The sequence below is a fragment of the Astyanax mexicanus genome, chromosome 19, assembly GCF_023375975.1.
Source record: "Astyanax mexicanus isolate ESR-SI-001 chromosome 19, AstMex3_surface, whole genome shotgun sequence".
In the NCBI taxonomy this organism is placed as follows: Eukaryota; Metazoa; Chordata; class Actinopteri; order Characiformes; family Acestrorhamphidae; genus Astyanax; species Astyanax mexicanus.
In genome coordinates, this window is record NC_064426.1 from 28,452,501 (window position 1) to 28,465,853 (window position 13,353).

General features: G+C 33.7%; 2 protein-coding genes across 35 annotated transcripts in view; one reads left to right on the forward strand and one right to left on the reverse strand.

Moving 5' to 3' along the window:
• The window catches only part of slc5a11 (solute carrier family 5 member 11), an 18,939-nt gene extending 15,023 nt beyond the window's left edge, over positions 1-3,916 (forward strand). Inside the window, exons 15-16 of the mRNA XM_049467846.1 lie at positions 1-54; positions 1,542-3,916. The exon at positions 1-54 is cut by the window's left edge and continues 67 nt beyond it. Of these exons, the coding sequence (XP_049323803.1) occupies positions 1-54; positions 1,542-1,756 (269 nt within the window). The 3' untranslated portion in view covers positions 1,757-3,916. The remainder of the gene's footprint in view (positions 55-1,541) is intronic.
• Positions 3,917-4,746: 830 nt separating this feature from the next.
• Positions 4,747-13,353, reverse strand: part of arhgap17b (Rho GTPase activating protein 17b) — a 70,289-nt gene continuing 61,682 nt past the window's right edge. For 4 of the 34 annotated variants that reach the window (XM_022673793.2, XM_049467815.1, XM_022673808.2 and 1 more), the window contains 2 exons: positions 6,227-9,187; positions 5,785-6,070 (listed from right to left, as the gene is read on the reverse strand). In XM_022673793.2, coding sequence (XP_022529514.2) covers positions 9,072-9,187 — 116 coding nt within the window. In that variant the 3' untranslated portion in view covers positions 5,785-6,070; positions 6,227-9,071. The other 30 variants (XM_049467833.1, XM_049467830.1, XM_049467840.1 and 27 more) reach the window with 30 other exon arrangements.

The window sequence follows — 13,353 nt, forward strand, 5'->3', positions numbered from 1 at the left end:
GAATCTTTACAGTTGATGAAAAGAGAGGAGAAACCACTGAAGAGCCAATAAAAGGTTTTTATTTTATCCCAACTCACACTGATAATGCATGATAGTGTTTAGACTGAATTTCTTTGATTTTACCAAATTGAAAACCTCTGGAATATAATCAAGAGGAAGATGGGTGGTCACAAGCCATCAAACCAAGCTGAACTGCTTGAATTTTTGCACCAGGAGTAAAGGCATAAAAGTTATCCAAAAGCAGTGTGTAAGACTGGTGAAGGAGAACATGCTGAGATGCATGAAAACACTTCTCATTTTCTGCAAATAAATGATCTAAATTACAATATTTGTATTTGGAATTGGAGAAATGTTGTCTGTAGTTTATTGAATAAAACAACAGTGTTCATCTTACTTAAACATATATCTATAAATATCAAATTCAGAGAAACTGATTCAGAAACTGAAGTGGTTTCTTATTTTTTTCAGAGCTGTATTATACAGCCGCAGTTGGTGTAGCCATGCTACCTGCAGTTTAACCAGCAGGGGGAGCCAAAGGGTTGTGATCAAACCATATAAACAGTGGCATGTGCAATACTTATACAGTACATATACAGAATCATGTAGTAACTTAAAAGTGTTAAACAAACCAAAATACTCCAAAATATCCTGTAACAACAGAGAAAACTTTTGATATTCCTTTTCTGGGGCGATCCTGATGAGTGCCACTTCCATCATCGTGTTTTTAATGGTCTCTGCAACTGCTCTTAAGGGATACTTTATTTATTTATTTATTTTAATTTTTAAATTTTTTTTTTTGATTTACTGACCTTCATTTCTTGACGTCTTTTGTTTTCTCTTTACTTAGTTGAGTAGGTCTTGCATTAATATGAATTAGTAATAAAATAATTTCTTTTTGTTTTTTTTGCGATAATGATACTTTTGGAGATATGCCAAAACACTGAATTAAAAAAATATATTTTAAATATTTTAATACACTACTGCAACAAAATAAAATACAGTTTTATTATTGCATACAATATGATATGGCACACCCCTAACTAATATATAAAAAACAATACAATAATTTTATCAGATTTGCAACAGACGTCAATAATCCAAAATGTCATGATACTAATTATACTGATACTAATAATGCACTCCAAATATCTCCATATATCCAGGATTAAAGTAAAATAAATGATACTGGACAGATATAATCTGTCTCTAGTAGAAATATTATATAATGGGAAATGAGAACAGTGTGAATTTTTATTTTGCTAAAAACAGTAAAAAAAAATAATAAAATAAAATAAAATAAGAAGTAGTAGTACCCTGATGTGATAATTAGTGTGAATGATATGACACAATATTTCAGGGTATAATATTGTTCATGTTGATATTAAAAAATGTTAAAAATGATATTGCATACAATAAGATATGATATGATATATGGCACCACCCTACTGTACACGTCACAGATACACCTTATTTGCAGTGTCAGTTTTCTCCTGTTGGATTTCAGACATTATGAATCATCATGCTGCTCTTCATGTCTCCAGACACAGGGAATGCTGGGAAAGCTCAGTCGAAGCTGAAGGCCACTCTGCTCTGGCTCTGCGGGATGGATCAGGGGTCTGGAGAGAAAGCCCCGCCCCCTCCACCAGAGGCCGTGGTGAGTTCCCTGGAGGAAGACCCCTGCATGAGGCACGTGGTCAACGTCAACCTCATTGTGTGCCTGTCAGTCGCAGTGTTTCTCATCGCCTACTGGGCCTGACAGGAGTCTTCATACCAGCAACACCAGCAAGATCCACATGGTGCAGAATGGAATGGGAACGTGGCTGAACCGAGCAGTGAATCACAAGTAAAATAACAGTGTTGATTCCACATGGCGATGGACTCATGAACAAAAAGCAGGTTTGGCATGAAGAATCTGCCTTCCTGAGAATTTGAAGCTGGAGGTGATACACAGTTTATTTATGAATTATTAATTATGTAGCTGTACATTTTTAACAAGTTACTGCAATAATGAGATTAATTGAGCCGCTCCACTGAAACGCCTTTTGGGGAAATCAGTTATTTTATTTAATTTGATTTAAAAACTGACTCATATTTCTCCATTAACCCAATAGAACCCAGACCCAGTTCTGATAATGGATACAGGAGGGCATATGACAATTCATAACTTAAATTTTAAATTTAAATTTTACAGTTTGTTCCAGAAATTGTACCAGAATTAATTATATGTAATATAAAACATTTCATATCTTTTGGACAGAGGTGGAAAAAGTATTGAAAAATTGTAATTAAGTAAAAGTAGCTTCACTTTGCTAGAATTCTACTCAAGTAAAAGTAAAAGTACCCATCTAAAAATCTACTCGAGTAAAAGTAAAAAAGTACTCAATTTAAAATGTACTTTGAGTAAAAGTTACATAGTTACTTTTATTTATTCGATGTAAAAAATTACAACAAATTATAAATTAAATCGTTTTTAATGAATTATTATTCCACATAATAATTTGGACCTTTCAGGCAGTATTTATTCAGACCACCCCATAAAACATTTTCAAGAACAAGTGGTATAGGTTTCTATCATCCATTTTTTTTCTTTACTGTTAAAGAGTTATGGTCATATATGACTATAAACTGTATTTTTTATAGTTTTACCGTTTACCATTATTTTTTTTTAACTTGCCATTGCTATGCTTTAACTACTGCATCTGCGCCTTTTTTTTTTTTTTAAATTCAGACAATTGCTTTTTTTTCCCAGCATTTTATTTTGTACTCAGCAATTGGGAGTTTTCCAATGTAGCAAAGTGAATTACTTGTGTCAAAATGAACTTGAGTAAAAGTAAAACTACCTATTTTAAAAACGACTTTAAAAATTACAAATTACTCACAAAAAATACTCAATTACAGTAACATGAGTAAATGTAATTAGTTACTTTCCACCTCTGCTTTTGGTGGCTGGGAACCTTAATCTGAATGACTTTTTTTGTATAATGCTGTTATTCCTTTACATTCTGGCTCCACAAAGTCAACATTGTAAATGTACAAAGTATATCTTATTAAAATGGAATTAGTTATATGGAATGTAAAACATTTCTGTAGAAGCAAAAATACACTTTTAAAGGGAGATAAAGGAAAGATTTCTTTCAAGCACCAACCCAACACACCTAAATTCTGTAAATAAGTTCAAATGAACAAACATGAATGATTAACACACCGTCCTGTGATGCTCTCAGGATGTTCTGTGTCACATGTTCATGTATTTAACCCTCCTGTTATGTTCCGGGTTAATTTGACCCGTTTTAAAGTTTAAAGATCCAGGAAAAATAGTTAAAAGTATTTTTTTCACTAGGAAACTTCTTCTGCTTGCCTTAATTAGTGTAATCAATATATAATATTAAAATATTTAATCTCACATATTTGCAACTGCACCCTGAAAAAACTAAATCTAAAACAAATTGCAATGTTGTGTTTCAATGTAATGTAAAAATGTTGTTTTATATACTATTTTAAAAGTAATAAAGTAAAGTAGTGAAACATTTAAAACGTTTAAACATGTGTTTTTTTTTAATGAAAAACGAGTGAATTATCCTTAATGAACCACTACCTGTTAGAGGTAAGAAACAATATTGCACTAAATACTGATAGTAATTAAATATTTACACTGATTTTTCTGACTTTCAGACATCTTTTGGATAATTAAACATGCACCGGGTCAAATTAACCCCGGAACACCATTGCCATTCCTGATAAATCAACATAATAGGAGGGTTAAGTTCAAATGAAGGACAGAGTGCTGTAAGGGCTCTTTGGAGTTAATGAAGACATAAAATAACAGATTTCTCCAAATTATTATTTTTTTTTCAACTGGAATGGCTCAGTGGTGGTCTTTTATTTTTTTATTTTGAATAAAGTTTCTTTTAAAGTTTGTTTAATAATATTAATTTAAAACTGATTCCTATTATCTATATATTTATATGTATATCTATATATAGGCACAAGCTATTTGCATCCAGTTGTATGTAGCAGTGTACTGTTATAAAAAAAAAAAAAAAAAAAACTTTTTTGATGGCTGGTGATCATCCATCTTGATTATATTCCAGAGGTTTTCAATTTGGTAAAATCAAAGAAACTCATCATTTTAAGTGGTCTCTTATTTTTCTCCAGAGCTTTATTTCTATTAAAAAAGTAAAAACTGTCTGTTGGTCCATGACATTTTGACCCAGCTGCCAGATTCACAGATACACAGAGTTTACACACCATCTGAGGTCACGTGTGTTAAAGATGCACACAGAAAAGTAGAAAAGTACATATAAAATGGAACAACATAAACCAACATTTACAGGTCTATAAATGTCCTTTAGAGACTACCAGTCACAGAAACCAGTCAATGACAAATCTGAAGACTGATTTTCCCACTATTTCCTGAGTTTAACTGAAGCGTTAAAGTATTTATCCACATTTTCTTTCAAACGCATGAATTTTATGCACAGAGCTAAAAAAAAAAAAACTGCCTCTGAAAAGGGAAAAAATAGAAGTGCAGAAACATAATAAACCTTTAACTTTAATTAAAGACCAAAAAGGTTTTAATGAAATTTTCACACTGGGAGTGATTAATGTAGAGAGAGAATGTCATATCTACTCACCCACCCATGGAGAGCATGGCTAATTTTACGCTCTCTCGGACTCCGGCTGCTGATGTCCAAACACCATGTGTAATAAAAAGATGAACAGCACATTCTTTGCACTTTTTCCAACTCTTTTTACACAAACATCATTTTTTATTAGTGACCAAAAAAGAAAAATTTAAAAAAGGAAACATGGAACATGATAATATTGGAGCAGAATTTACAGAAACACATTTACTAAAAACAAAAGTTCCAGCAGATTCTTTGGTGATTTCATTCTTGATTTAATTCGCTTTATTGCTGTACTCTTTGGTCCATCATAATAAACCATGTAAAATCATATGAAAATGACTTGCTTTACAATAAAACATTATCATCAAACAGATAAACCAAAAAGTGATTGTCTAGATCTTACATGATAAAAAACAAAATACTCAAACGCATCCAATATTGCACCACAGGCATAAAAATATTCAAAACTATATATATATATATATAAAACATTTCTCGGAACTGTCACACAAAAACAATTAAAATAAAAATTAAATCTCAAAAATTACAACTTTAAAGATTAGAAAATTTTGGAGCGTTTCTATTGGTCCATTCATTATGGAATGTTTTGAAACAGTAGCGGCATCCCAAAGTCTAGGCTGCAGTAAAGGCTGGACTGTCCTATGAATGAAACAGTCTAACAAAGCTTTATTAAAATGAGTTTTAATGGTTAAAAACTATCATTTTAAAGCGGATTCTGCTCTGGAGGCGTCATTTTCCGCCATTCTGCCCCGTTTTCATGGTGATCTTTTGCTATTTGTTTTCTTTTTTTGCAGTGTAAGTGCACAGAGAATTAAAGAGAATGTTAGCCATTAAAGGGGCACTAAACCCCTTGAATTTTTATTTGGTATTACTCCACCAATTTGAAAAAGGCAAGTTTGGGAGGGGCACTGGGTGATGTATGGGTTTAGAGGTGGGGCAAGAGGGAAAGCTGATAGGCTGATGTGTATATTGTGATGTTGTGTCCGTGTACCAAAGTACACGGACACATCATCCACACCTATAGCACTGTTGAACCTGAGAGGGTGCTGCAGAGAGGAGGAAATGACCACAATAAAAAACGTTTTTTAAAGGTTAAGGCTAAAACTAAATCTGAAGATCTAATTTAGATCTAAAACTACAGCTAAATAGCTAAAGATAAATCTGGAGAGCTAAAGATTTAGCTAAAACTACAGCTAAATAGCTAAAGATAAATCTGGAGAGCTAAAGATTTAGCTAAAACTACACCTAAATAGCTAAAGATAAATCTGAAGAGCTAAAGATTTAGCTAAAACTACAGCTAAATAGCTAAAGATAAATCTGGAGAGCTAAAGATTTAGCTAAAACTACAGCTAAACAGCTAAAGATAAATCTGAAGAGCTAAAGATTTAGCTAAAACTACAGCTAAATAGCTAAAGATAAATCTGGAGAGCTAAAGATTTAGCTAAAACTACACCTAAATAGCTAAAGATAAATCTGGAGAGCTAAAGATTTAGCTAAAACTACACCTAAACAGCTAAAGATAAATCTGAAGAGCTAAAGATTTAGCTAAAACTACAGCTAAATAGCTAAAGCTAAACCTGGAGAGCTAAAGATTTAGCTAAAACTACAGCTAAATAGCTAAAGCTAAACCTGGAGAGCTAAAGATTTAGCTAAAACTACAGCTAAATAGCTAAAGATAAATCTCAAGAGCTAAAGATTTAGCTAAAACTACAGCTAAATAGCTAAGGATAAATCTGGAGAGCTAAAGATTTAGCTAAAACTACAGCTAAATAGCTAAAGATACATCTGAAGAGCTAAAGATTTAGCTAAAACTACAGCTAAATAGCTAAAGATAAATCTGGAGAGCTAAAGATTTAGCTAAAACTACAGCTAAATAGCTAAAAATAAATCTGGAGAGCTAAAGATTTAGCTAAAGCTACAGCTAAATAGCTAAAGATAAATCTGGAGAGCTAAAGATTTAGCTAAAACTACAGCTAAATAGCTAAAGATAAATCTGAAGAGCTAAAAGGTAAAGACAAACCCAAAACTATGCAAAAAATGGAGTGATATAAAGGTAAGGTTAAATCTAAACCTGGAGAGCTAAATGCAAAGACAAACCCAAAACTGCAAATGGAGTCTTAAAGGTAAAGTTACAGCTAAACCTGGAGAGCTAAAGGTAATGTTTTTTTTTTTTAAGTTTAAGAAAATGTTTATAAACATTTTAAGCAGGACTGATATGTTTTATTACTTTAAAGTAACACATTTTAGCAATTAATTGATAAAATATGGAGTATAGGGTTTAGTGGCTCTTTAAAAAATAAAGCTTTTTTTTCCCTCAAAATTGCCTTTAAAATTTTATAAAAAGCTTTCATATAGCAAGAAAACTACAGCCCAGGCTTTGGAATGCAGCTAATATAAAGAACTAAAAAGCAGAATAAAAAATAAAATAAAAATAAAAGGTTTTTGTGTGACAACAACGATATCTATGGTATATTGCAATATACTGTATTTCCATATGTGTGCCATTTGACAAATCAATAGTTTTATATAAGCCACTTCCTATAATATATATATATAATATTTGGTGGTTTCAGAAAATCACTCCAGCATAATCTCTGAGGCACTGAAAATGAATTCTTGTACAGTTTAAACAAAGAAAGAAAAACATATGGCTGCCAGGAAAACGATAAAAACCTAACACAGTCTGCTGACAGTGCAGTACACACAGACTCAGAGCGTCCCTGCAGGTGTAAAGGCCGTTTAACTTAAAGCTCAGATTGCTTTGGTCTCTCCCTTCTCTTCCAGTCCTGTGCAGTTAAAGCCCCCGGGAACCTAAATCTAAATTACTTTTTTTTCTGAATAATTGTGTTGTTCTATAAAATGTTTGGCTCCCCAAAGCGTAAATGCACAAAGTATGTGGGTTAGAAAAACTATGGATAATCACAATGCCAGCATGATTTTACCTTCTCTTTAAGCTTGAGCAGGTTGTGGAGGACTAAAGTTAAGGCTAAAACTAAACCTGAAGAGCTAAAGATTTAGCTAAAACTACAGCTAAACAGCTAAAGATAAATCTGGAGAGTTAAAAGATAAAGATAAAAACCCCAGAACTATGCATAAAATGGAGTAATATAAAGTTGAAGTTAAAGCTAAACCTGTAGAGTTAAAGGCAAAGACAATCCAAAAACTACACATGGAGAGCTAAAGGTAAAGTAAGAGATCTGCAAATGGAGTCTTAAAGGTAAAGTAAGAGCTAAACCTGGAGAGATAAAGGTAAAGACAAATCCAAAAACTACACATGGAGAGCTAAAAGTAAGGTTAAAGCTAAACCTGGAGAGATAAAGGTAAAGACAAACCAAAAACTACAAGAAGAGCTAAAGGTAAAGTTAAAGCTAAATCTGGAGACATAGGGGTAAAGACAAACCCAAAACTGCAAATGGAGTCTTAAAGGTAAAGTTAGAGCTAAACCTGGAGAGGTAAAGTTACAACTAACACCTGACGAGCTGAAGCTAAAAGGAAACCTTGACAGCCAAAGCTAAAATTTAATCTTGACAGGTAATGCTAATCCTGGTGAGCTAAAACATAACTAAAGCTAAATCTGGTGAGCTAAATATGTAGAGCTATAGCTAAATGTGGAGAGCTAAAGCTAAAACTAAAGCTGGAGAGCTAAAGGTAAAGACAATCCAAAAACTACACAAGGGCAGCTAAAGGGTAAAGTTAAAGCTAAACCTTGAGAGATAAAGTTTTGACTAAAACCTGACGAGCTAAAGCTAAAAGAAAACCTTGACAGCCAAAGCGAAACTTTAACCTTGACAGCTAAAGCTAATCCTGGTGAGCTAAAACTGGAGAGCTACAGCTAAACTTGGAGAGCTAAAGCTAAAACTAAACCTGGAGGGCTAAAGCGTCTCATTGCTCATCTTTAAATGCTCTGGAGAGGTTTAAGGAGTGCATTTTGCTCATTTTTGAGGAGTGTTTTATCATATTTCTGCTTTGTGTTTTCTACTCAAACTTTGCTGAACACTTAATACCGAAGTTTAGTATTATATAACAAAATCAATATATAAAATGTGTTCCCAGAGGCTTTAAAACACTTTTCAAAGGCACAATTAATAATACAAACCCGGGTAAAGCTAAAAACACAGAATACTAAACTCACATAAACATTTATCTTTCAAAGAATTCTTGGAAAACCGTAAAAGAAATAAAAAAAATAATAATAATAAAAAAGCTGAGAAATTTGATATGATATGGGTGCGGTTTACAGCATCTCTTCTGCTCGGCCTCCTGGGAAGGATTATGATATGTGGTGAGGAGAATGGAAACAGTAACAGCCTGGAGGAGGAAGAAGCTCCATCATCAGTGCTGGGAGGATCTGGCTTTGGTCCAGGATCAGAACTGCGTGCTCCAGAGAGGGAGTGCTAGGCTAGGCTGAGTTTCATCTTCTCTTCACAGCATGGTGCTCTCTGAATGGTGCTCAGCGTCAGAGGGCGTGGCTTCAAGCTGCTCTACAGCAATCACGGGGACAAGGACCCGCCCTGGCCCCTTAAAAGACACGCCCACATCTGTGCAATTGTAAGAAACTACAGTCAAACTTCAACAGCACATACTAGTGGATCTCCATAAATTTGAATATCATTGAAAAGTTACTTTATTTTAGTAATTTAGTTTAAAATGTGAAACTCATAAATTATATAGATGCATTACACAAAGATTGATCTATTTTAAGTGTTTATTTTTTTATTGTTGATGATTATGGCTGAAATTTTCTCAGAAAATGTGAATATTTAATAAGAACAACTGGTATTTTAGGCATTGTGGGCAGTGTGCCAAGTCCTGCTGGAAAATGAAATCCACAACTCCATGAAAGTTGTCAGCAGAGCTGTCCACTGTGTTTTATCAAGTCCAAAGTCTTCCTGGAAAATCTTACAGCACTTCATGCTTCTTTCTGCTGACAGCTTTATGGAGAAGCAGATTTCATTTTCCAGCAGGACTTGGCACACTGCCCACACTACAGATAGTACCAATTGGTTTTATATAATATTCTAATTTTCTGAAACACTGATTTTTGGGTTTTCATTGGCTGTAATCCATAATCATCAACAACAAAATAAATAATCGCTTAAAATAGATCACTCTGTATAATATATATATATATATATATATATATATATATATATATATATATATATATATATATATATATATTTATATATATAAGTTTCACATTTTGAAATAAATACTGAAATAAAGTAACTTTTCACTGATATTCTAATTGTTTGAGATGCACTAGTATATTTGAGTGGCAGTGCACTACTGTCAAAAGCCCTCAAAAGTTTGGGGACACTTAGCTTTCTGTGTGAGTATAATAAATAAACATGTTTATTACAGTAGTCCTAATAGTTGTGTGAGCATTTAACATTCCTTGATCCAGCAAGAGACCTCACACACTTATCCTGCAGATCAGAACAGTGTTCTTTAGTTTCTATGGGTCGTGGCAAAAGTCATGGGACATGGTACCTGTTCTAAGGTACTCGGTTCAGTGTTGCTTATGCTTACAATAGAGTGGTATATTGTTATTTTTGTTTTATTAAATCTAGCCTAGACCCTAATTTCATATATGGAGTATCTAAAATGAGAATGACACTGACTGGAGACTGACAACGTTACATTATCAATTATAATTATTATTATTATTAACTAAAAAAGGAAAACATGTTTGTTTATTTACTTGATTTATTTTAAGTTACGTGTCCACAAACTTTTGAGGGATATATATATATATATATATATATATATATATATATATATATATATATATATATATATATATTAACCCACAAGAAACACAAAACTTGCTTCATATTTTGACTAAAATTAGCAAGTTAACAATTAGCGCACCATGAATCTGTAATTTTGGAATGCATTTTGAAATGTCACAATATGCATGTTTTTTTTATATAAAATAATATTTCAATAAGTCAAATTATTCATTATTCACATTGTAGTATCTTAAGACAGTGTACATGGTGCGGATTTCCTTTATATACATGTTCACTAAAAAAAATCCAATACATTGAATTTTCCTTGATTCATTTCACTTTTCATCAAATTTATTTACATCAACTTTTGGCTGGTAAATTTGTTGATGAGACATTTAGTTTTTGTTTTCAGATTCATGCTTATGAATCAAGTAAATTCAATGCAAAATTATTAACTGAAATTAAGGTGCTACAAAAGGTTTTTTATTCATTGCAGTACAATAACTATTACTGGTTTCATTAACAATAAAGATAAAAAACCTTTACATTAGAGCTGCACAATATTTAAATAGTTCGTTTTATTTCAGTATCATTATTGCAATGTGCACACGCACAGTAGTCAAATGTTCAATTATTATTATTTTTTATGTGGTTGTGGAAAAGAGCATTTCTACACGGAAAATGTGAAGGGAACTCAAGATTGGCACTAAACAGCTCTGTAGCCTTAAGAACACAACACTTTATGAGTGCATTAGTACTAGTTTAACGATATTATTTTTTGAGATACAGCTTATACAGCTCTGGAAAAAAATAAGAGAGCACTTCAGTTTCTGAATCAGTTTCTCTGATTTTGCTATTTATAGGTTTATGTTTGAGTAAAATGTACATTGTTGTTTTATTCGATAAACTACAGACAACATTTCTCCTAAATTACAAATAAAAATATCGTAATTTAGAGCATTTATTTGCAGAAAATAAGAAATGGCTGAAATAACAAAAAAGATGCAGAGCTTACAGACCTCAAGTTCATATTCATAAGTTCAGGAATAAATATTTGACGAAATAACCCTGTTTTAATCACAGTTTTCATGCATATTGGCATGTTCTCCTCCACCAGTCTTACACACTGCTTTTGGATAACTTTATGCCTTATACTCCTGGTGCAAAAATCCAAGCAGTTCAGTTTGGTTTGATGGCTTGTGATCATCCATCTTCCTCTTGATTATATTCCAGAGGTTTTCAATTTGGTAAACTCAAAGAAACTCATCATTTTCAAGTGGTCTTTTATTATTTTTATTTTTTTTTACCAGTATGTGGATGAGCATTTTCCTGCTGAAATTCAGAAAAGGTAAGATCACTGGTTGCGGGAGTTCATTAATGTAACAAAGTGTTTGCAATGAAGACGAATCACAGCATTCCACATAAAAATACAGCATTGTGCAGCCCTACTGTACATACACTTCTTCAAACTTGTAAAAGTTCTTCTATAGCGCTGCTTAAATAACTTTTTGTTGCACCTTAATTATAAAAAGTAACATTTCTGCAAATGTTAAAAGTAGTATATACTAAAATAGGCTTGTATGAAAGGAACAAAAAGACTATACAGTTATGAACAGTTCTATAAAGCAATAAGCAACACGCTAGTATGCGTTTTTCATTCCACATGCGGGTTAGCTAGCGTTAGCTGCAGAAGCTAGAGCAGGGTTAGCGCTCACACACACAGGCTGCACTGCAGTGCTAATTAATTAGCATATAGACCTGCGTCCTTACCATAGCCTGCCACTCAACTCACAGTTCACAGGCAGGAGGTCACACATCTGCAAGAGTTTAACATCGCCACGTCATCATGCATCACAACACCCAGATTAATTCAGCCATTACTCAGTAATTACATCTCCAGCAGGACCCCCGTGATGTCATCAGTGCTCACAGCTGATTATGAGAGAGGGATGAACCCCCCCGGAGAAGTGAAAGAGTGGAGGATGAGGAGGGGGAGGAAGAGGAGGTGATGAGTATTGGATTACAGTGCTGCTGCGCATGCAGGTGAATGCAGGGGGGGGGGGGGGGGTGTGTGAAACAGCAGAGCGGCTGATGTTAATGTCAGGGTGGGCGGGGCAGGGTTTGGGGGGAGGGGCTGCTGAACTTCCTACTACCCTAAAGAGCTCTGAGCATGCAGACAAACCTATACACACACACTGAACAACAGCTCAACTCTATTACATCACATCATGGGTATAATAAGGGGTTTAATAATTATGCAACTATAAATGTATTATTATGTTAAATAACAATAACTTCATTACTAGTAATGACTAGTTCTGGTCCTGAAGAAAGTGTGGGCATGACTGCAGCTTGGTTGCTAAGGTGTGGCAAAATGGTTGCTAAGATATTGCTATGGTACAGTTGTCGGTTGCAAAAAGGTGGTTGCTAAAATGTTGCTATAGTAAACATGTTGGTTGCTAAGGTGTTGCTAAATGGTTGTTTAGATGGTGCCATGGTACAGGCATCTGTTGCAAAAAGGTGTTGCTATAGTAAAAGTGTTGGTTGCTAAGGTGTTGCTAATGGTTGCTAAAATGCTGCTATGGTAGAGGCATCGGTTGCAAAATGGTGGTGGCTAAAATGTTGTTATGGTAAAAGTGTTGGTTGCTAAGGTGCTGCGAAATGATTGCTAAGATGTTGCTATGGTACAGGAGTCGGTTGCAAAAAGGTGGTTGCTAAAATGTTGCTATAGTAAAAGTGTTGGTTGCTAAGGTGTTTCAGAATAGTTGCTAAGTTGTTGATATAATACAGGTGTTGGTTGTTAAGGTGTTGGTAAATCCCTAGATTCACGCCTACTGGTTGCTAAGATGCTATGGTTACTATGGTACAGACATTAGCAGTAAAACATTTCTAAGTGGCTGATACAGCATTATTAAGTGTTAACTAAAGTCTTGCAATACCTTAGTCACTGGTTGTTAAGGTGTTACTAG